At 43.9% G+C, this 26120-nt stretch overlaps 1 protein-coding gene across 4 annotated transcripts in view; it reads right to left on the bottom strand.

Annotated features, from left to right (window-relative positions):
• hspg2 (heparan sulfate proteoglycan 2) overlaps window positions 1-26120 on the bottom strand; it is a 217979-nt gene that overhangs the window by 149385 nt on the left and 42474 nt on the right. For all 4 annotated transcript variants that reach the window (XM_055891736.1, XM_055891738.1, XM_055891737.1 and 1 more), the window contains exons 2-3: window positions 6518-6650; window positions 6023-6088 (exon numbers count right to left, since the gene is read on the bottom strand). In XM_055891736.1, the coding sequence (XP_055747711.1) occupies window positions 6023-6088; window positions 6518-6650 (199 nt within the window). The remainder of the gene's footprint in view (window positions 1-6022; window positions 6089-6517; window positions 6651-26120) is intronic.

The raw sequence follows: 26120 nt of genomic DNA, 5'->3' as shown, positions 1-26120 counted from the left end.
TTAAAAATCGGAAATATTGGCTGGATTCACAAGATGTTTATCTTTCATTTGCTGTACAACATGTATTTTTCATAAATGTTTTATGATGAGTATTTTGTATTTCACGTTGCTCTCTGTAATTATTCTGGCTGTTTTGGTGCCATTTATGATCATGGCACCAATGTAAAACCAGGATTTGTAGCCATAAATATGCACATTTTCGAACAAAACATAAATGTATTGTATAACATGATGTTATAAGACTGTCATCTGATGAAGTTGTTCAAAGGTTAGTGATTCATTTTATCTCTATTTGTGGGTTTTGTGAAAGCTATGTTTGCGGTGAAAAAATGGCGCTGTGTTTTTGGCTATTGTGGTGAGCTAACATAAATATACATTGTGTTTTCACTGTAAAACATTTTAAAAATCGGAAATGTTGGCTGGATTCACAAGATGTTTATCTTTCATTTGCTGTATTGGACTTGTGATTTCATGAAATTATATTATATGATATCCCTGTGGCGCTAGGCTAGGCTATGCTAGTCAGCTTTTCTGATGAGGATGATCCCGAATTCGGAAGGGTGATTAAGTAGAGGTTTTAAGTAGACCAAGTAGAGCAAGTCCTCAAGCAATAATGTTGCTAGGACTGTCTGGGAGAGGTTTGAGTGGTGAACATTTGCTGTTATTGGCAGAGAGGTTTAGAACTCTTTCTTATTGGTCTATTACCTAATTTACTGCATGGTGACATCCCCATGAAATACCCAAACTCCATCCCACCAAAACAGGCTGACATTTCAGGCAGTCTTTTCAAACAGTTCTTACACTAAAAGGGCATTATCATAATTTTCACAATTTCACAGTATTATTCCAACTTCAAAGCGTGGAAATATACACTGAGTGTGCAAAACATTACAAACACCTGATCTTTCCATGACATAGACTGACGAGGTGAATCCAGGTGAAAACTATGATCCCTTATTGATGTCACTTGTTAAATCCACTTCAATCTGTGTAGATGACGGGTAGGAGACAGGTTAAAGAAAGATTGTTAAGCTTTGAGACAATTGAGACATGGATTTTGTAGGTGTGCCATTCAGAGGGTAAATGGGCAAGACAAAGTATTTAAGTGCCTTTGAACGGGGTATGGTAGTAGGTGCCAGGCGCACCGGTTTGAGTGTGTCAAGAACTGAAACGCTGCTGGGTTTTTCATGCTCAACAGTTTCTCTTGTGTATCAAGAATGGTCCATCACCCAAAGGACATCCAGCCAACTTGAAAACTGTGGGAAAAATTGGAGTCAACATGGGCCAGCATTCCTGTGGAAGGCTTTCGTCACCTTATAGAGTCCATGCCCCGACAAATTGAGTCTGTTTTGAGGATAAAAAGGGGTGCAACTCAATATTAGGAAGGTATTCCTTGTGTTTTGTACAGTCAATGTAAATAAAATACACCCTATTTTTTTCTGTCAGAGCTTCAAATGATAGTTCAACAGGTTCACATGTTAGGTGCTTGAGAGACTAGGAAAGGGAAAAGGTTCAACATAGCAAACACAACAGGATGTGCATCATAAAGAGTGCAGAAATGGCACCTCTACTTCCATCACACCACAGTATGTAAGAGAGAGTGAAGGAGAGGCGAGGGCCTGCATGCCACAAGTACAACCCACTGGACAGGAAAGGGAGACTCAAAAGCAACGTGTCTGTCCAAACCAATCCAACTCAGAAAACCAGTACTGTTCCTTCCCAACTCCTGTCATTTTAAGATCTAAAAATGGAACAGTGAGCACAGCACACTGCAGCCCTGGCATTCACTGCTGTCAGCCAAGGCATATTGCTACTATTAAGACAGGCCCATTCTCTAAATCAGACATTATGTCAGAGTAATGGATACAGTATTTAGTCATGGATATTTACTAGCAACTAGCAACAAGTCCAAAATGTAACACTGACTGAACTTGAAAGAAAAAGTAAAAATAGACACTGAGTGCCTGGATACCAGTAGATACCAGTAGTGTAGTCAAAAATACAGTAGGCCATGTCAAGTAAGACTGGATAGTAATTAACTGATGGAAACCCCAGAAATCCCATATTTCTGGGGTTCTGAAGAATCTGTGGAAAAACAAATACTATTTTCAGACTTGTTCAACTTTCTTCTTTACTTGAATAGCCCTGTGTGTAGTATGTTTATCCGCCAAATCTGCTTTGACCCTGAGGTCACTAATCCAAGCTTCTCAGCAGGATTTAGCCGAGAACTACAAAACATCAAACCCATCCCATGTGGGGTGTTCACATCTAAGATCATCAATGGGTCAATAAACCACTTAAATGCTCCCATTCTACTGATGGAGGCTTAAAGATAACTTCAAATCTACTACTGTGAGTGTGATCTGCTAATGCTGAGAACTACCAAGTTCACACGACCTCGTATGGCCTCATTCGTTTACATGTGAGTTAACTCCTGATACAGTTGTCCTTATACCGGGCCCTTAATTGGGGGAATTCCTGGCTAGTGTGTCCAACCTGTAATTCACCTGTTTAGTCATGGCTAACTGTGGACGTCCAACCAACCATGATTCAGTGCTCCCTGTACAGTAGATATCCAGCAAGCTAGGCCTCAGTGCTGAGCTCTTTCCGGTAGCAGAGAGCACATGCTATGCCCCTGGCTGCCCCAGATCTGATGTCAGCCCTGTAATGCTGCTACAAAAACAATTATTCCATCATGATGTAATGAGCTCCACTAGCTGGCTGGTGGCTGCCAGCCAACACCGTCTGGCACCAAGGACAAACTATGAACCAGCCACCATTACAAAACAGAGTGGATGGGACTTAGTCTTTGGGCTAGAAAACGTCATCATGATCCTCGGTTCAAGTTCATCTGGTATTATTTTTACCCGTACTCGCAGCCTCGACTCCTGCCATTCTAGGTTTCTTGAACGAGAACACGGTGTTGAGGACTAGTACCATGAGACTACAATAGCTAAACTCCTAAAGGGCTAAGGCCACTATTGCCTTAAGTCAACTCACTACTGTTATTGCCTGATTCCAGTGAGGTGAATAAGATGGGAAGGTGAATTAAAGTTTGATGTCATTAGTGGCACCATACAAGATTGCATGAATCAGGCAATAACCTGCACATAAACATACCAGGCCGGCTAGCACAGCTATAAACAACAGATATGGTTCCCTGAGGGAATCTAAGGGGAATATCGCTAGATCATCTGATAGTATAAACTAGAAAACAAAAAAGGGATTGATGTCCTCGATGCATGGCGGGTGACAGCCTTAATGCTTAGGTCAAATAGGATAGAGAAAGTCCCACACTTTGCTAACAAGAACTCCTGTTGTCCAGACTGTCATCCAACCCTTGGCTAAACACAGCCCTATAGGTGGAAAAATACAGATAAGAGGTGGTGCTCCAGGTAGAGCAGCATGACTAACATGTTAACATTGTGTTCAAGTCACACCACTCACTCCAAATTTAGCCAGACATTTTGTAATCTCACCTCTCACTGGTTCTGTTAAATTTAGCTGAGTATATTCAATGGTGCCTATACTGTGCATATCTGCCCTCAGAGGGAAAGCTCCTATTGGCATAGATCTACAAATCTCAAAGAGGACAGCATCAGAATCATGGGAAGGAGATGGAGGATTGCAAAACAAAGATGTTTGTGTTGTCTGCTTCAGCTTTTTGTTTGTCTTCCTCTTTCATGTGTGGTATTGTGTTTTCACCTCCTGTCATTGGATCAAAGGAAGAATGGGAATGTTGACATCTCGTGCATCTCTGCCTCCCTGTTGTGACAAGACACTCAGCACTGTGAAAGAAGATGGTGCAGCCGGATGTGGAGGAGACACCATTCAGAGACAGACAGACATACAGTTTCTCCTGGATGCATCCATCTACTAGACATATGGACACTGAAATAAGGCCTGTCTGAGGGAGAGAAGGTCCTGGTTGGGTTTAGTTCGTTTGTTTATTAGGATCCAGTTTAGCCAACCACATGGCTTATCTTCCGAGACAGGGCCGTGCACAGACCTTTAGGGGGACATGTGCCAACCCCCCCCCCCCCCAAAAAAGGGGAAAGCAGCACAATCTGATGGGTAAAGTATTTTGCTAAACTATTTTTAACTGGAATAAATGCTGCACATATTAAGAATGACAACACAATTCCAGTCAAAACAGAAGATTGTAAGTAATACTGTAGGCTACTATATCCAGCCCAAATCCAGCCCACTATCATGTATCCCAGCGGTTTGCAAAGGTTTTGGCCTGCAACCCCCAAAATGGAGTGGTACAAAACTTGCGACCCCCCCACGCCCACGCACATGCACACACGCGAACATGCTGGCACAATTGCTGCGCAAATATAGCCTGTATTTACAGCCAAAAATGAAAATATGCATTTTAAAAACGCAAGATAGACTACAGAAATAAACAGCGTTTTACACCTGAATTTGGAGCTGAATGTCATTCATGTTACCAGCCAATATCAACTAGGGATATATCATGTCACTTCTCTGGAGTCCAGAGCAAGCCAAATCATACAACCTACTTGTAGTAATGGTTGCAGGATCGGATGGAAAGTTCTGTCTGCACCGCACCATCACTTTGGAGGGCAGACTGCTTGCAGAGTGCTCGTTGCCAGCCTTGTAGTCCTGTTCTTCCTTACAAATATTGTAATACATTTGCCAGAATATGTTACATCTTCATCCTATAATATTGAAGGCAGTGCGATGTTACAGCTGCTTATCTTTAGACATATAGTCAGTAGCCATCAACACTAGGCCTATCCGAAATATGAAAAGGATCTGTCACGCCCTGACCTTTAAGAGACGTTTTATTTCTCTATTTGGTTAGGTCAGGGTGTGATGTGGGATGGGAATTCTAGGTTTTGTTTTCTAGGTTTCTGTATTTCTATGTTTTGGCCGGGTATGGTTCTCAATCAGGGACAGCTGTCTATCGTTGTCTCTGATTGAGAATCATACTTAGGCAGCCTTTTTCCCACCTAATGTGTGGGTAATTATTATTTTCCGTGTGTGTTTGTGTGCACCTCGGTTGCGTCACATTCATTGCTGTTTACCTGTTTGTTCTTTGTTTGTTAAGGTTTCACTCCTATTAAAAGATGTGGAACTACATGCACGCTGTGCCTTGGTTGATTTATGACGGGGAGTTTGAGGATAGCGAGCGTGACAGGATCAATCAAATTTCCAGGTAGCCTATTGTTCTGGCTAAAATGAGTCCGTAGTAGATTGTTCTGGCTAAGATAAGTCAGTAGTAGATTGTTCCGGCTAAAATGAGTCCGTAGTAGATTATTCTGGCTAAGATAAGTCAGTAGTAGATTGTTCCGGCTAAAATGAGTCAGTAGTAGATTGTTCTGGCTAAGATAAGTCAGTAGTAGATTGTTCTGGCTAAGATGAGTCAGTAGTAGATTGTTCTGGCTAAGATGAGTCAGTAGTAGATAGTTCTGGCTAAGATGAGTCAGTAGTAGATAGTTCTGGCTAAGATAAGTCAGTAGTAGATTGTTCTGGCTAAGATAAGTCAGTAGTAGATTGTTCTGGCTAAGATAAGTCAGTAGTAGATTGTTCTGGCTAAGATAAGTCAGTAGTAGATTGTTCTGGCTAAGATGAGTCAGTAGTAGATTGTTCTGGCTAAGATGAGTCAGTAGTAGATTGTTCTGGCTAAGATAAGTCAGTAGTAGATTGCTAAACTGTATTTTATATGGGTGATAAATGTAGGCCTACTCGGTTTTTGCCAAACTGGAGGAAATGAAACAAGTTCTTTCTGGTCACTAATCTGAATATGTACGCCCGCTATTGTGTGACAATGCTGATGACTGGTCATTGGTCACGAATCAAGATGCGCAACGTTTTGGTTCTGAAGCATAGAGTAGTATTTAATGATGACTTGCGGGCAATGGGTTCAGAACCACAACCACAAAAACTTTATAAAAAAGTGCACTCAGGAGACTGGAAGGGTAAAGCCCTATCTGTGCACGTGCCTGTTCCTAGAGTTGCAGGGACTGTTGTGCTAAGGGCTGAGGGTTCTTACTTGTGCTGATCTCAGTCACCACAGTGGGTTCCGGTGTGCTTCCATCCTCCTCTCCACTGGGCAGATCTACCGAGAAGATGAGAGGTGTGGTCAGTTCAGCATGCTAGTACAGTTCAAGGCCCAGGCAGGACTAGGGAGGACCAGGGAGGGCTAGGGAGGACCAGGGACGACTAGGGAGGATCAGGGAGGACTAACCATTAATTTACTCAACAGGTGGAACATATACTGTACATCTGAAGTGCAGCAGGGTGGAGAATGAACCCTGTGCACCTAGTGGATTATGGGGGAGAAAATAGTTTCAGTAAACAGTTAGATTCACTATGGATGGGACCACTGATGGGACCACTGCTTTTCTGTAAGGACTATTCAGGGGCAGCGTGACATTCTATACAGTATAGCATTGTAACCATGATCTTTACATGTATATCCTAAATTAAGTTTCAGTATGAAAGGAAAGCTGGTTTGCGATCCAGTTGTGTCGACCCCAGACCCTACCTCCCGATGCTTCGTCCGCAGTGAAGTCCTCGTCATCGTCTAAGAACCGCTGAGACCTTTGGACGACAGTCCTCTCGGAGTCCAGGTCCTCAGGCAGAGGGACCTCTCCCCATACCTTGGAGCTCTGAGCCACCTGTAGACAGCAGACACACACAACACCACAGTGAGATTTATAAGGGTTGAAGTCTAACGTCTCCAGATGGAATCCTATTTTTCAGCCCCACACTACCATCTCAGGTTTGTTGTCCTTCCAGTCCCAGGTCCCTATAGGGTTCTGGTCAAAAGCGCAGTATATGGGAATAGAGTACCAGCTGGGAAGTAGCCCAGGTCAGTTAGGTTACACCCAGCAGTCCTAGACGGTATTGTGAGGCTGTCAAGCTGTGAGCTTCACACAGGAAATAGGTGCATTGTGGTATGTTTGCATTAACGTTCGTCATCTATTTGAACTGTCAGAGACCAGTAGATAGTAGACTAGATATGCAAGTGGTTGTGAATGAGGACATGCCATTCACAAAACTAATGCAACATGGATGGAGGCAACCACCAGTCTTCAACTAACCAAATTCTTAAGGGTGCTATTGATCGTTTCTAGTTACTTTTTAAAGGTATTTTCTATTTTATGAATTTCTGTAAATGTTTATTGCATTTTACATTGATTTCACAATGGTTGATCAAGAGTCACTAATATCATGGAGCTTCAGCTTGGTGCAGGTGCATGATGGAACACAGATCTTAAGACCAGTGAGCTAGTTGAGGTTTACATCAGAATGTTTTGATGACACAAATCTGTTAAAGTATGCTTTAAGCTCCATCCCGCAGGCAGGCAGGCAGGCAGGCAGGCGGGCGGCCTGGTCCAGAGCAGCAAACCACAATCAGAGCATTATGATGGACCCTCAGCAGAGGATCAGGAAGCAAGCACTTTATCATGGAAAGATTATGTTAAAACATTTTCACGGTGTAGCAGTCACTGAAAGGTCCCATCTCCAAAACCAGAGGGTGATCCCTTCATTAAGTCAAGGTGTGAAGAGATTGTTAAATGCATTTGGAGAAGAGGGAAAAATGTATGGGATGGTGTTCATTTTCATACCTGTGTTTGATAACAGTTCAATAGAGGAAGGAGTCTATATTCTCAAAGGGATCTAATCTCTGTGGAAGGTCATTACTGACACAATAAAACTACACAAATCTAATTGAAGACATTGAGCACTAAGGCAGCAAATCTGATATCTGATCATCTTGATAATGCATTGATGATACCACCCAAGGTATCCAGCCTACTCTCTCAACTTCAAAACTTTTGGCAAAAAAGCAGAGCCTTAACCTCTCTCTTCCTGGGTCCATATCATCCCCACCGGACCCTGTTGTTGTCTAAAACCTGAGCTATATGTTTGCATACTTCCCAAGCAGCATGCCACCCTTGGCATTTCCAGTTGGCATGGCACGCCAGTTCCCATTTCCACCCGCACCCATCATGGCAGAGTTTCCCATTTAAATGTCTAACTTGATCTCTCCCTCAAATCCTATCTCCCCTGACTGAACACCCTACAACAACAATCCCGGGACTTTTTTTAAAGGAAACCGCTGACTGGACAATTTCTTTTCACTGAAGCCAACCAGCCAACCGTTGGTGTGATCATCTCCTGCTTCCCAGTCCCACTCCCTTGGGATAGATGGGGTCTGATGGGGTTCTCTCTCTTGCTCTCTCCCTATATCTCTCTCTATGTTGTTCTTTCTCTCTCTCTTTCTCCCCCCCCCCTCTCTCTCTCTCCCTATATCTCTCACTCTCTCTCACTCATTCTCTCTCTCGTACAATGTAGCGTCAGTTATCACACTTTTAGAAACATTCGTTTTTTTCCCAGCCCTGCAACTTTAACACAGAAGCTAGTGTAACCTTTAGGTCCCTCTAGAAGTTGGGACATGTCCACTGTGATTCGGTTATCCAGCGTTTTTTCTGGATTAAAAAGCGGCTTAGGTGGTGGTCGTGGCAGGGGCCACGGCAATGGTCGTTTAAGTTTACACTGAAAGCGTTTTTTTAAATCGCAAATTATTTCTATTTTTTACGGTTTGTACTTATGCAACCAGAAAAAACGCCAAGGATTTCAATGGCAGAAAAATCACTGTTATCATTGCCTCCAGATAAAGGTCCTGCTCCCTGCTCAATGTTTGCCAAATTGTTACTTGATATGCATCACTGTAAGTCTTCGGCTTAGGGATGGGCAACTGACCCCCCTTTTGTAGGCCCGTGGATCAATTTCCAAAACATACAAGCAAAAATTGTTTGGGAACACAGTCAGATTCTCAACTTACTGTTGAGAGTTGGAATAGTAGAATACACAAGGTGCAATTTCGAAATTTGGTTGTGCATCAATTGTCCCTCAATTAGCCCATGTCAGCAAACATTTTTTAGATTGGTAAGTTCGTCTAGCCAACAATCTAAACATCTAGTAATCATTGTCGCATTACCGACAGGGGTAATTCACAACATCTAGAAACTTTCACTCAGATTAGAAACTGCTAACATTTCTCTCCACATCTATGGCAAAATGTGTAGAATTGCAGCCACTGGGGCCCCTCATGATGAGTTCAGATTTTTTTGAGGCCCCCAACCTCATCAAAGTTGCCCGTCCCTGATGTAAAAGGAGGTACAGACCAAAAGCGAGAGAAACACATTCTACGGGGTATGGAAGGACAGCCGAGTGAGCCACAGGGAGAAGCCTCAAGACAAGTTAACCCCTCTAAATTTGCCCAGCTGTTGTTTACAGTGCAAGAGGATAGGAATTCCAACATTTTGTCTCCGTGAACAATCGATGACCAGCAGCATTGGCAGAACGATCAGGAGGAATAGAGGGAGTTGAGACAATGCAGCCAAGATCCCATCGGAGAGGAGAGCACTATCAGCTGTCCTGGATTTCTAGTGAGTCAAACATCTGCTGTCTTCCCAGCTAGACCCAGAGCCAGCGCCAGACAGATGTGTGCCTATGAGATGGTCTTGTAATAACCTTAATATTAGACATACTAAAAACAAACATACACTACTCCCATCCCCACCATGTCCCTGTAACAGCCGTCAGCCAAGGCCTGTCGAGGGAGAACAGCGTGAGAAGAATGTTTTAGGGGATTCAGCTCGCCCCCTCCACCAGTCAGCCCTAATACAGCTGCAGAATGAATGGACTATGTGTGAGAAACATCTTCAAGATACAGGCACAGCAAGGCCTAACTTATCACTGAAACTACCAACTGTAACTCGTTTTGCTTCATATTTACAGCTTTCTTACAATATGTTTTTCCAGCATTACACATATAATAAATATTGTACCTTCAGAAAGTATTCATACCTCTTGACTAATTCCCCATTTTGTTGTGTTACAGCCCAAATTAGATAAATCTCACCCATCTACACGTAATACCCCATAACGGCAAAGTAAAAACATGTTTTTAGACATTTTTGCTAATTTATTGAAAATTAAGTCAATACATCCTGAAATTTCCATCCCTAACTATCACATTATCCGACAAGATAGAACTGCCAAAGGGGGCGGAGTTGCAATCTACTGCAGAGATAGCCTGCAGAGTTCTGTCATACTATCCAGGTCTGTACCCAATTTGAGCTTCTACTTTAAAAATCCACCTTTGCTAAAACAAGTCTCTCACTGTTGCCGCTTGTTATAGACCCCCTTCAGCCCCCAGCTGTGCCCTGGACACCATATGTGAATTGATCACCCCCCATCTATCTTCAGAGTTTGTACTGCTAGGTGACCTAAACTGGGACATGCTTAACACCCCGGCCGTCCTCCAATCTAAGCTAGATGCCCTCAATCTCACACAAATTATCAAGGAACCTACCAGGTACAACCCTAAATCCGTAACCATGGGCACCCTCTAAGATATCATCCTGACCAACTTGCCCTCTAAATACACCTCTGCTGTCTTCAACCAGGACCTCAGCGATCACTGCCTCATTGCCTGCGTGCGTAATGGGTCCACGGTCAAACGACCACCCCTCATCACTGTCAAACGCTCCCTAAAACATTTCAGCGAGCAGGCCTTTCTAATTGACTTGGCCCGGCTTTCCTGGAAGGATATTGACCTCATCCCGCCAGTAGAAGTTGCCTAGTTGCTCTTCAAAAGTGCTTTCCTGACCATCTTAAATAAGCATGCCCCGTTCAAAAAATGTAGAACTAAGAATAGATATAGCCATTGGTTCACCCCAGACATGACGGCCCTTGACCAGCACAAAAACATCCTGTGCCGTTCTGCATTAGCATCGAATAGCCCCTGCGATATGCAACTTTTCAAGGAAGTCAGGAACCAATACACGCAGTCAGTCAGTTAGTTTTCAAACAGAAATTTGCTTCCTGTAGCATTAATTCCAAAAAGTTTTGGGACACTGTAAAGTCCATGGAGAATAAGAGCACCTCCTCCCAGCTGCCCACTGCCCTGAAGATAGGAAACACTATCTCCACCAATAAATCTACGATAATCGATAGTTTCAATATGCATATTTCTACAGCTGGCCATGCTTTCCACCTGGCTACCCCTACCCTGGCCAACATCTCAGCACCACCTGCAGCAACTTGCCCAAGCCCCCCCCCCCCCCCCCCCCCCGCTTCTCCTTCACCCAAATCCAGACAGCTGATGTTCTGAAAGAGCTGCAAAATCTGGACGCCTACAAATGAACTGTGCTAGACAATCTGGACCCTCTCTTTCTTAAATTATCCACCGAAATTGTTACTACCCCATTACTAGCCTATTCAATCTCTTTTTCGTATCGTCTGAGATCCCCAAAGATTGGAAAGCTGCCGTGGTCATCCACCTCTTCAAAGGGGGAGACACTCTTTCTCAAATCTTCGAAAGCCAAGTTAACAAACCAATCCCACCATTCCTTCTCCCACTATGCAATCTGGTTTCCGAGCTGGTCATGGGTGCACGTCAGCCACGCTCAAGGTCCTAAACGATATCATAACCTCCATCAATAAAAGACAGTACTGTGCCGCTGTCTTCATCAACCTGGCCAAGGCTTTGGACTCTGTCAATCACTGCATTCTTATCGGCAGACTCAATGGATTTGGCTTCTCAAATGACTGCCTCGCCTGGTTAACCAACTACTTCTCAGATAGAGTTCAGTGTGTCAAATCGAAGGGCCTGTTGTCCGGACCTCTGGCAGTCTCTATGGGGGTGCCACAGGGTTCAATTCTCAGGCTGACTCTTTTCTCTGTATATATCAATGATGTCGCTCTTGCTGCTGGTGATTCTCTGATCCACTTCTACGCAGACGACACCATTCTGTGTACATTTGGCCCTTCTTTGGACACTGTGCTAACAACCCTCCAAACGAGCTTAAACACCATATAACACTCCTTCCGTGGCCTCCAACTGCTTTTAAATGCTAGTTAAACTTAGTGCATGCTCTTCAACCGATTGCATGGATGTAATCTATCACAGTGACATCTGTTTCATCACCAAAGCCCTATAAACTACCCACCACTGCGACCTGTATGCTCTCGTTGATTGGCCCTTGCTACATATTCGTCGCCAAACCCACTGGATCCAGGTCATCTATAAGTCTTTGCTAGGTAAAGCCCCGCCTTATCTCAGCTCACTGGTCACCATAGCAACACCCACCAGTAGCATGCGCTCCAGCAGGTATATTTTACTGGTCATCCCCAAAGCCAACACTTAATTTGGCTGCCTTTCCTTCCAGTTCTCTGCTGCCAATGACTGGAACAAATTGGAAAAATGTCTGAAGCTGGAGTCTTATATCTCCCTCTCTAACTTTAAGCATCAGCTGTCAGAGCAGCTTACTGATCACTGTACCTGTACACATCCAATCTGTAAATAGCACACCCAACTACCTCATCCCCATATTGTTATTTACCTTCTTGCTCTTTTGCACCCCAGTATCTCAACTTGCACATCATCATCTGCACATCTATCACTCCAGTATTAATGCTAAATTGTAATTATTTCGCCTCTATGGCCTATTTATTGCCTACCTCCCTACTCTTCTACATTTGCACACACTGTACATAGATTTTTCTATTGTGTTACTGACTTTATGTTTGTTTATGTGTAACTCTGTGTTGTTGTTTTTGTCGCACTGCTTTGCTTTATCTTGGCCAGGTCGCAGTTGTAAATGAGAACTTGTTCTCAACTGGCCTACCTGGTTAAATAAAGGTAAAATATATATTTATTTTTTTCAATAGTCTTTGCCAATCGGGCTAAACTGTTGAGTTTCAAGCTTCTCACTTTTACAGATGAGCCCAGTAATTACAAAAATATACACATCAGTACACTACAAAAAGCAAAACAGAGAAACAAAACAGTTGTAGAAAACAAAAACATTTTTCATTAAAAAGGTCCTCAATCAGCTGTTTGAATTGCCCAAGAGGCACTAAATCATCACATTGTAGTTTGGGAGATTATTCCACAATTCAGGTGTAAAAAGACTTAAACTATATATCTCTGTAAGGTCCAGATGATGAAGGGTGTATGTCTGATAACAGCAAGACAGGGAACAACACAAGCTGGATTCAGAAAAGCGCTTGATTTTTTCCTCTTTATGGCTAAGTTCTAACAATATCTCCTCAGACAGGAGGGGCTTTAAACAGGAACGGAATGTCAACTCTAAACTGTTCAGCTAGCAGCAATAAGTGGATGAAAGCTTGATACGGGCATGCGTTTCCCTGCCTGCACACAGATGTATACACACACGCACGCACGCACGCCCTCCTAAAACACACACACACACATGCACACACATCCACTTGCACACATCCAAACACACACACACACAGTAAAGATTTCTGGTCTGTAGGCTGCAGTACCACCTAGCTGTAGTACCACCTAGCACAGTACTATCAGGCACCATGAGCCTATGCTTCACTTCTCTGACACCAGCTTCAGTACTATCAGGCACCAGGGGCCTATGCTTCACTTCTCTGACCCCAGCTTCAGTACTATCAGACACCAGGGGCCTATGCTTCACTTCTCTGACACCAGCTTCAGTACTATCAGACACCAGGGGCCTATGCTTCACTTCTCTGACCCCAGCTTCAGTACCACCAGACACCAGGGGCCTATGCTTCACTTCTCTGACCCCAGCTTCAGTACCACCAGGCACCAGGGGCCTATGCTTCACCTCTCTAACACCAGCTTCAGTACTATCAGACACCAGGGGCCTATGCTTCACTTCTCTGACACCAGCTTCAGTACTATCAGACACCAGGGGCCTATGCTTCACTTCTCTGACCCCAGCTTCAGTACCACCAGGCACCAGGGGCCTATGCTTCACTTCTCTGACACCAGCTTCAGTACTATCAGACACCAGGGGCCTATGCTTCACTTCTCTGACACCAGCTTCAGTACTATCAGACACCAGGGGCCTATGCTTCACTTCTCTGACCCCAGCTTCAGTACCACCAGGCACCAGGGGCCTATGCTTCACCTCTCTGACACCAGCTTCAGTACTATCAGGCACCAGGGGCCTATGCTTCACCTCTCTGACACCAGCTTCAGTATTATCAGACACCAGGGGGCCTATGCTTCACTTCTCTGACACCAGCTTCAGTACTATCAGACACCAGGGGCCTATGCTTCACTTCTCTGACACCAGCTTCAGTACTATCAGACACCAGGGGCCTATGCTTCACCTCTCTAACACCAGCTTCAGTACTACCAGGTACCAGGGGCCTATGCTTCACTTCTCTGACCCCAGCTTCAGAACTACATGGCACCAGGTGCCTATGCTTCACTTCTCTGACCCCAGCTTCAGAACTACATGGCACCAGGTGCCTATGCTTCACTTATCTGACACCAGCTTCAGTACTATCAGACACCAGGGGGCCTATGCTTCACCTCTCTAACACCAGCTTCAGTACTACCAGGTACCAGGGGCCTATGCTTCACTTCTCTGACCCCAGCTTCAGAACTACATGGCACCAGGTGCCTATGCTTCACTTCTCTGACACCAGCTTCAGTACTACCAGGAACCAGGGGCCTCATTTATAACCATTTTGTAAATTTCACACATTTCTGCGTGAGACATTTCTGAAAAGTTTGCGCACGTTCAAAAATATTGAGATTTAGAAACTTGCCGCACGCCATACTGTTATAAATCAGACCTGTCAAAAACACGGGGACGCGTGAACAAGCATTAAAACTCTGCCTGGAAAACGCCCTCCATTCACCTTTTATGGTGACAATAACACCCCCATACACCTTTTATGTTGACAATAACACCCTTTATTTGCTGTATAATTATGAACTATTGGCATTAGGCCACGGCATGCAAAAGACTAGGCTCTGAGATTACATAGGCAATGATGTTGGGATCCTATCGTACAGCAATACTGTAGTCTACCCATACTGTCGAATATTTTACATAAGCTACAAATCTACTTACTATGTTGGCAGGATGTTAATCTTTAGCAGTAATTTATACTGTATCTGGAAAAGGACTGTCAGTTTCTGAAAGAGAAAATAATGACTAATTGTCATGGACCTGTCAGTAGAACGTTTGAATTCAATAATGTTTTACATCGACTTTCCCCCCAACCTAAATATGATGGACTGCCCATGAATTCTGAAACATTGTCTAAGGCAGGCAAAAGCAAAAAAATATTTCAATTATAGCACTAACAGCAGCTTAACCTATTTCAATGTAAAAAATCAACTGTTCACCTGTTAAATTCAACTGTATACCAATATTATAAAACACGCTGCCTATGATATTGCAAAACCTAAAATACATTTAGCGTATCTATTTACTAGGCTACTAGGTCCAATTAAATGAGAGATGTGCATGATCATTTGGTGTATGGCTCCACTGGGGATATGAAACCATCCCGGCCAGAAAAGGTGAGGAATTTGTTCTGCATTTATTCTAATTATCTTAGATTCAAAATTTAAAATAAACATTGGTTTTCGCTCTTCTCACTAATGGCAAATTGCGGCATTCTTGTTAATAGGTGTTCCTGTTTTTAGTTTTTATGAATACGTTTTTCATCATATACACCATTTGCCCCATTTGCACAAAATACTTACTTGCCAGCTTGCAATACAATACTTCAACCACTAGCAGATGGGCGTACGCATGGTCTAAAGTTTGCAGGGAGCAAATTCTCACATCAAGTAAAATGTTTATAAATGTCACCTTTTGCGTGAAAACTGACACACACACATTTTGGGGTACATTTTGTAGGTTTATAAATGAGGCCCCAGGGAGCTTTGCTTTATCCCTCTGACCCCAGCTTCAACACCATCTTTAGACTAGAGCAGAGAGAGACCTGGGAGTGTGAGCATGCTTGCATTGACAAACTCCATTAGCAACACACACGTATGAACACAGGCACACAGGCACAAAGACAAGACAGACAAACAGACACACAGGCACGCAGACAAGACCGACAGACAGACAGACATACAGGCACGCAGACAAGACAGACGAACAGACACACAGGCACGCAGACAAGACAGACAAACAGACACGACAGACAGACAGACATACAGGCACGCAGACAAGACAGACAAACAGACACACAGACAAGACAGACAAACAGATACACAGGCACGCAGACAAGACAGACAGACACACAGAAACGCATGCAAGACAGACAGGCACACAGGCACGCAGACAAGACAGACAAACAGAAACACATGCACTCAAGCAAGAAAGACAGGCACACAGACAAGACAGACAGACAGACAGACAGACAGACAGACAGACAGACATACAGGCACACAGACAAGACAGACAGGCACACATGCACGCAGACAAGACAGACAAACAGACACACAGGCACTCAAACAAGACAGACAGGCACACAGACCAGACAGACAGACAGACATACAGGCACGCAGACAAGACAGACAGACACACAGGCACACAGACAAGACAGACAGGCACACCGACAAGACAGACAGACAGACAGACATACAGGCACACAGACAAGACAGACAGACAGACATACAGGCACACAGACAAGACAGACAGACAGACATACAGGCACGCAGACAAGACAGACACACAGGCACGCAGATAAGACAGACAGACAGACATACAGGCACGCAGACAAGACAGACACACAGGCACGCAGACAAGACAGACAGACAGACATACAGGCACGCAGACAAGACAGACAGACACACAGGCACGCAGACAAGACAGACAAACAGACACACAGGCACGCAGACAAGACAGACAGACACACAGGCACACAGGCACGCAGACAAGACAGACACACATGCCCCCAAACAAGACAGACAGACACACAGGCACGCAGACAAGACAGACAGACAGACATACAGGCACGCAGACAAGACAGACAGACACACAGGCACGAAGACAAGACAGACGGACAGACACACAGGCACGCAGACAAGACAGACAGACAGACATACAGGCACGCAGACAAGACAGACAGACACACAGGCACGCAGACAAGACAGACGGACAGACACACAGGCACAGAGGCTGTAGAGGTTTTTGCCCTTTGTGTCATCCTTTTAGAGACAGCCTGACAGGCATCAGGTGGAAAGGAGAAAGTCAGTCCCTGAGAACACGTTTTTTTCCACACCTATTACACTGACTGAATCAAACATGATAGAGAGAGAGCATGCCCAGTGGTGACATTTGACAAGGGGGGTTATGACAACAGGATGTGTGTGTGTGTGTGTGTGTGTGTGTGGGTGTGGGTGTGGGTGTGGGTGGGTGGGTGGGTGTGTGAGTGGGTATGGGGAGGGTAAATTGTTGAGGTGAATTCAACAGAAACATCAGAAATATAACATTCTGACCATATTACTCAGAGCGGCTGCAATCTTCCCACAGGTCATCCTTCCGCTCCCACATACAGATCATGCAATGCATGCTACAATACGTCACGACTCAAACAGGCATTCCGCTGTGTACAGGCCCAGCATTTCTCTCTTGACACACATGCTAACTTTTTGGACGTGTCCAGAATCAGACCCAGAGCAGCTGTTCGTCATGTTGGACACAGCAAATAATCTCCTGGTAGTGTGAGGCGGTATTGTGTGTGTAGCCTATATAGAGCCACTGGGTTGAAGTCCACAATGTGTTTCCCATTACATCATTACAGACAAGACCGACAGACAGACAGACATACAGGCACGCAGACAAGACAGACGAACAGACACACAGGCACGCAGACAAGACAGACAAACAGACACGACAGACAGACAGACATACAGGCACGCAGACAAGACAGACAAACAGACACACAGACAAGACAGACAAACAGATACACAGGCACGCAGACAAGACAGACAGACACACAGAAACGCATGCAAGACAGACAGGCACACAGGCACGCAGACAAGACAGACAAACAGAAACACATGCACTCAAGCAAGAAAGACAGGCACACAGACAAGACAGACAGACAGACAGACAGACAGACATACAGGCACACAGACAAGACAGACAGGCACACATGCACGCAGACAAGACAGACAAACAGACACACAGGCACTCAAACAAGACAGACAGGCACACAGACCAGACAGACAGACAGACATACAGGCACGCAGACAAGACAGACAGACACACAGGCACACAGACAAGACAGACAGGCACACCGACAAGACAGACAGACAGACAGACATACAGGCACACAGACAAGACAGACAGACAGACATACAGGCACACAGACAAGACAGACAGACATACAGGCACGCAGACAAGACAGACACACAGGCACGCAGATAAGACAGACAGACAGACATACAGGCACGCAGACAAGACAGACACACAGGCACGCAGACAAGACAGACAGACAGACATACAGGCACGCAGACAAGACAGACAGACACACAGGCACGCAGACAAGACAGACAAACAGACACACAGGCACGCAGACAAGACAGACAGACACACAGGCACACAGGCACGCAGACAAGACAGACACACATGCCCCCAAACAAGACAGACAGACACACAGGCACGCAGACAAGACAGACAGACAGACATACAGGCACGCAGACAAGACAGACAGACACACAGGCACGAAGACAAGACAGACGGACAGACACACAGGCACGCAGACAAGACAGACAGACAGACATACAGGCACGCAGACAAGACAGACAGACACACAGGCACGCAGACAAGACAGACGGACAGACACACAGGCACAGAGGCTGTAGAGGTTTTTGCCCTTTGTGTCATCCTTTTAGAGACAGCCTGACAGGCATCAGGTGGAAAGGAGAAAGTCAGTCCCTGAGAACACGTTTTTTCCCACACCTATTACACTGACTGAATCAAACATGATAGAGAGAGAGCATGCCCAGTGGTGACATTTGACAATGGGGGTTATGACAACAGGATGTGTGTGTGTGTGTGTGTGTGTGTGTGTGGGTGTGGGTGTGGGTGTGGGTGGGTGGGTGGGTGTGTGAGTGGGTATGGGGAGGGTAAATTGTTGAGGTGAATTCAACAGAAACATCAGAAATATAACATTCTGACCATATTACTCAGAGCGGCTGCAATCTTCCCACAGGTCATCCTTCCGCTCCCACATACAGATCATGCAATGCATGCTACAATACGTCACGACTCAAACAGGCATTCCGCTGTGTACAGGCCCAGCATTTCTCTCTTGACACACATGCTAACTTTTTGGACGTGTCCAGAATCAGACCCAGAGCAGCTGTTCGTCATGTTGGACACAGCAAATAATCTCCTGGTAGTGTGAGGCGGTATTGTGTGTGTAGCCTATATAGAGCCACTGGGTTGAAGTCCACAATGTGTTTCCCATTACATCTACTTAACAAGTAATTGAGAATAGTACCATAAGGAATTCTCTGAGAGAAATAGAGAAATATTACCTGCTGCCTCTCACCTTCAACTTACAATCTTACATTGTTCATCTTTGCTGCATATTTTGAATGGATATGCCTAAATAACATGAAATGGGCTGATAAATGGGAAGTGTTTAAAAAAGAAATCAAGGAAAACAATCTCAAATAGGGAGTAAGAACACTGTTAGTTGTAAATCAAACAGGAAGTAAGAACACTGTTAGTTGTAAATCAAACAGGAAGTAAGAACACTGTTAGTTGTAAATCAAACAGGAAGTAAGAACACTGTTAGTTGTAAATCAAACAGGAAGTAAGAACACTGTTAGTTGTAAATCAAACAGGAAGTAAGAACACTGTTTGTTGTAAATCAAACAGGAAGTAAGAACACTGTTAGTTGTAAATCAAACAGGAAGTAAGAACACTGTTAGTTGTAAATCAAACAGGAGGTAAGAACACTGTTAGTTGTAAATCAAACAGGAAGTAAGAACACTGTTAGTTGTAAATCAAACAGGAGGTAAGAACACTGTTAGTTGTAAATCAAACAGGAGGTAAGAACACTGTTAGTTGTAAATTAAATGGTAACTGTTGTGAGTATGAAAACCTCATACTGTAAACAATCGGCATGTCATTTTGCATTCCTGCTTGTTGTGTGCCACCCTTTATGTTCACCACAGTGGTATTCAACGTTGGGGTTGCTGGGAAACTGCATTAGGGTCGCCAATTTATGCAGTGGGGTTGACAATTTATTTACATTATTTTGGGGGGGGACAAAACATTAAGAGACAAGCTTATTGTATGAGACAATATACAAATGTTTTCTGAAAGAGAATTTGAACAATTACATTTGATTGAGTAAATATCAGGTCAATAAAAGAATAACAACCATATTCTAATCAAAAAATCCCAATCAAATTGTATTTGTCACATGCGCCAAATACAACAGCTGTAGACCTTACAGTGAACTGCTTACTTACAAGCTCTTAACCAACAATGCAGTTTTAAGAAAAATAAATGTTAAAAAAGTATTTACTAAAATAAACTGAAGTAAAAAACATATTTTTTAATAGCAACAATAAAATAACAGTAACGAGGCTAAATACCTCAACCCAATTGAGATAGTTTGGGATGAGTTGGACCGCAGAGTGAAGGAAAAGCAGCCAACAAGTGCTTAGCATATGTGGGAACTCCTGGAATGCCTTTCAATTAATAGAGTTTATTTGTGGAATTTCTTTCATTCTTAATGTGTTTGAGCCAAACAGTTGTGTTGTGACAAGGTAGGGGTGGTGTACAGAAGACATCCCCATTTGGCAAAAGACCAAGTCCATATTATGGCAAGAACATCTCAAATAAGCAAAGAGAAACGACAGTCCATCATTACTATAAGACATGAAGGTCAGTCAATGCGGAACATTTCAAGAACTTTTACATTTCTTCAAGTGCAGTCGCAAAAACCATCAAGCGCTATGATGAAACTGGCTCTCATGAGGACCATCACATGAAAGGAAGACCCAGAGTTACCTCTGCTGCAGAGGATACGTTCATTAAAGTTACCAGCCTCAGAAATTGCAGCCCAAATAAATTATTCACAGAGTTCAAGTAACAGACACGTCAACATCAACTGTTCAGAGGAGACTGTAATCAGACCTTCATGGTCAAATTGCTGCAAAGAAACTACTACTAAAGGACACCAATAATAAGAAGAGACTTGCTTGGGCCAAGAAACACGAGCAATGGACATTAGACCGGTGGAAATCTGTCCTTTCATCTTATGAGTCAAAATTTGAGATTTTTGGTTCCAACTGTCGTGTCTTTGTGAGAAGCAGAGTAGGTGAACGGATGATCTCCACATGTGTGGTTCCCACCGTGAACCATGGAGGAGGTGTGATGGTGTGGAGGTGCTTTGCTGGTGACACTGTCTGGGATTTATTTAGAATTCAAGGCACACTTAACCAGCATGGCTACCACAGCCTTCTGCAGTGATACGCCATCCCATCTGGTTTGCGCTTAGTGAGACTATCATTTGTTTTCAACAGGACAATGACCCAAAACATACCTCCAGGCTGTGTACGAGCTTTTTGACCAAGAAGGAGAGTAATGGTGCTGCATCAGATGACCTGGCCTCCACAATCATCCGACCTCAACCCAATTGAGATGGTTTGGGATGAGTTGGACGGCAGATTGAAGGAAAAGCAGCCAACGAGTGCTTAGCATATGTGGGAACTCCTTCAAGACTGTTGGAAAAGCATTCCTCATGAAGCTGGTGGAGAGAATGCCAAGAGTGTGCAAAGCTGTCATCAAGACAAAGGGTGTCTACTTTGATTGTGCCAGTTTCCCTGTAGTTTCTCCGCACAAGGCCCTGTACTGTGCCAGTTTCCCTGTAGTTTCTCCGCACAAGGCCCTGTACTGTGCCAGTTTCCCTGTAGTTTCTCCACACAAGGCCCTGTATTGTGCCAGTTTCCCTGTAGTTTCTCCGCACAAGGCCCTGTACTGTGCCAGTTTCCCTGTAGTTTCTCCACACAAGGCCATGTATTGTGTCCATTTCCCTGTAGTTTCTCCACACAAGGCCCTGTATTGTGCCAGTTTCCCTGTAGTTTCTCCACACAAGGCCATGTATTGTGTCCGTTTCCCTGTAGTTTCTCCACACAAGTCCCTGTATTGTGTCCGTTTCCCTGTAGTTTCTCTACACAAGTCCCTGTATTGTGTCGGTTTCCCTGTAGTTTCTCCACACAAGGCCCTGTATTGTGTCAGTTTCCCTGTAGTTTCTCCACACAAGGCCCTGTATTGTGTCAGTTTCCCTGTAGTTTCTCCACACAAGGCCCTGTAGTTTCTCCACACAAGGCCCTGTATTGTGCCAGTTTCCCTGTAGTTTCGCCACACAAGGCCCTGTAGTTTCTCTACACAAGGCCCTGGGAGGAACAGTGTTAACCACCTCTTCCTCTGAGACTTCAGCCTTGCAAGGGCACAGCTCCACTCAAAAGTGTGCCTCTCGCTCACACACACACGCACACATACGCACACACACACTTTCACACACACACACACACACACACAAACACAAACACACACACACACACCTCTCTCGCTCTCTATTTACACCGAGGCCATTGTTTAGTTAGGCATGTCAAAATAAGTGCCTGGCTTGTATGGACTTGCATGGTGAGATAGGCAGCAGAGCTACGTGAGTTAGGAGAGAAAGGAGGTTGTCCAAACCACAATTAGAGGGAGGGAGTGATTAGAAAGGAAGAAATGTTAGGCTGCTGACTACTGCTGGGCTGGTGAGCTGCTTTTCTCTCTTTCCCCAGGGACAAAAGGAACAAGCAACAAGGAGGGTAAAGAAGTACACACGTACTACACATAGGTACAGTACACAGAGACAGACATATTCACACACAAGTACACGCACGCACACACACACACGCACACGCACGCACGCACGCACGCACGCACGCACGCACGCACGCACGCACACACACACACACACACACACACACACACACAGAGAGAGACAGACATATCACAAACACATACATACACACACACATACATACAGATGTAGCCTAAAGCACACCCCACCTTCCTTTACTCTATATGAAAACACTAACAGCCATGCAGCAATATCATGTATGTGGAGCCATAGGGACCTACTCTGTTACAAGTGGCTGGCAGCGACACAGAGACCACATAGAATGGAAACATAAAATATATGTTACAGTGTTACAGTTTTTTACAATCACTTTGCCACTAATTTCGGAACCTTGATGTCATTTTTCAAAACTCTAGACACAAAACTCACAACCAATGATCAAAAAGCTAATTTTTCAAAAATCGAACACTTTTTTACATTTACAATTACATTTAAGTCATTTAGCAGACACTCTTATCCAGAGCGACTTACAAATTGGTGCATTCACCCTATGACATCCAGTGGAACAGCCACTTTACAACAGTGCATCTAAATCTTTTCAGGGGGGGGGGGGGGGTGGTCAGAAGGATTACTTTATCCTATCCTAGGTATTCCTTAAAGAGGTGGGATACAATACACATAAAGCTAAGATCATTTGTTCATTGAACTAAAATCACCTGTTCAAAATGACACAACTTAACATCAAAGTATTACCATTTCAAAATGCAATTCACACATTACATCTGAGATGACTGTCTATTCATTTCATTACAATGATCTAACTATCATGATAAGTAACTGTTGTATTACTCTTAATGCATAGTTTTATGGAAACTGACAAACAATATTCCATGTATATTTCATGAAATTTGCAGGATAACGAGATCGATTGACACCAATTACCGTGGAACATGAACCAATTGGACTACATTATCTATGGATGTAATATTTCATCATCATTCTTTATCAGACAGTGTTTCTATGGACCCATGTACCACTTTTCCAGACCATGTTTTCAGATTTGACATTACTCACCGGCCACTTTATTAGGTTCACCTATCTAGTACTGGATAGAACCCCCTTTTGCCTCCACAACAGCCTGAATTATTCACGGTGTTGTACGTTAAGAGATGCCCTTCTGCACACCACTGTTGTTATTTGAGCATTTGTGGCCTTTCTGTTAATTTGAATGAGTCTGGACATTCTCTTCTGACCTCTCTCATTAACAATGTGTTTTGCCCACAGAACTGCCGCTCACTGAATGTGTTTTGTTTATCGCACCATCCTCTGTAAACTCTAGAGACTGTAGTGCGTAAAAATCCCAGGAAGGCAGCTGTTTCTGAGATGCTGGAATCACCATGTGTGGCATCAACAATCATACATTTACATTACATTTACATTTAAGTAATTTAGCAGACGCTCTTATCCAGAGCGACTTACAAATTGGTGCATTCACCTTATATCCAGTGGAACAGCCACTTTACAATAGTGCATCTAAATCTTTTAAGGGGGGGGGGGGGTTAGAAGGATTACTTTATCCTATCCTAGGTATTCCTTAAAGAGGTTGGGTTTCAGGTGTCTCCGGAAGGTGGTGTTCCACCATTGGGGTGCCAGAGCAGCCGGTCAAAGTTGCTTAGATTACTCATCTTGCCTGTTCTAATGTTTGGTCGAACAACATCTAAAGCTCTCTACTCTATATATTGAGTTGTAGGCAGCCACATGATTCGCTGTTCGAATGTGACCGTCCTTGATGAGCTAAATCAGGTCTGTAGAGCTGATGGCATGACCTATGTCATTGTGTGGGATAATGTCAGGTTCCACCATGCTCAAATGGTGCAAGCATGATTTCAGGCCCATCCACAATTTACCACCCTGTACTTACCCCCATACTCTCCTTTCCCAAAACCCGATTGAGGAATTTTTCTCCACATGGAGGTGGAAGGTATATGATAGGTGCCCTCACGAACAAGCCACCCTTCTCCAGGCCATGGATGACGCATGCAATGACATCACGGCAGACCAGTGTCAGGCCTGGATTCGCCATGCCCGAAGATTCTTCCCAAGATGTTTGGCTAATGTAAACATCCATTGTGATGTGGATGAGAACCTGTGGCCAAATCCACAAGACAGGGTTGATGGAAATATAGGACAGTAATCAATCCTTTGTTTTGCTTTTTACAGTAAGCCAGGTGAGGAACACTGCAGTTGATGTTTTACAGTAGTTTTCTTGTTTTTTGTAGCTAATTATTTTTGCTTTGATTCAAAGAAACCTATTAGTGATTTTATTGTATTTCATCAATACATTTCATATTTTGTTCAATGATTCCACTGTGTCTGTAGTATTCTCTTTACTAGTCCTTTTACAGTGATGTATTTACGTGTAGTACCATAATGAAACATGTATCACATATTTTGTACTACAATATTTAATGATTGCACGAACAACTACACAGTGAAACTATCGGTATCTTGTGTGTGGGTGATCTAAATGAATGCTCCTATGGTATTTCATGATAAATGAGTTATTTGAACCAATGATTCTGCAAGTGCAAGGTTTCTTTAAAGATATGAATGCACAATGCAATGTTTTGAACACTGGACAGCCTGTGTTATAAGTGATGACCGTTTAGAATTTTGTGTCTAGAGTTTTTAAAAATGACCACAAGGTTCTGAAATTAGTGCCAAAGGGATTGTAAAAAACGGTAATAGATTGTAACTGTCATCTGTGTGTGGGTGGGTTGATTGAGTGAGATGGAGCACATTACAGGACAACTTTCCTTCCTTGACTGTGACTATGAGAGAGGGCCTCCCAGAGGGCACCTGCAGATCCCAAACCCTCTCCCTTCAATTATCACCACAGCAGTGGTCCCAACAGGGGCCCTCTCTCCAGACCACCTAGGCCTCTTCTCAGTGTAGAATCCCACTGGGATGACCAAGGGGCCTGGGACCACACTCCTATTTACACACACCTTCAAAACAACCTAGTGAAATACATTGACACACTCATCAGTCCACTGGAGGTCAGGAGTCAGACTTACTTCCTTACGTGTGTGTGTGTTACTCCCAGATGATGCACACTCTGTCATGCATTGTTGCTTAGCCCTACTTACAAAAAATAAGACATTGATATTCCCAGCATGACTGATGATGAAACCCCCCCAAAAAACATCCCCAGATACTCATCACCTTGTCTCTACGTCCCATTAAACAAACATAAACACGGAAAAGCATTTTTATACGTCTAAAAATAGCGCTCCATTTCCGGTAATGAGCTTTGGAGAGTGACCCTGCAGGCCTCCAGGAGACTGTGACTATGTCCAAAATGGCACCCTATTCCCTACATAGTGCCCTACTTTTGACCAGAGCCCTATGTGCCCTGATCTAAATGT

This window comes from Salvelinus fontinalis, chromosome 31 (genome assembly GCF_029448725.1).
Source record: "Salvelinus fontinalis isolate EN_2023a chromosome 31, ASM2944872v1, whole genome shotgun sequence".
NCBI classification, from domain to species: Eukaryota; Metazoa; Chordata; class Actinopteri; order Salmoniformes; family Salmonidae; genus Salvelinus; species Salvelinus fontinalis.
This window is presented reverse-complemented; position numbering and strand designations above follow the sequence as displayed.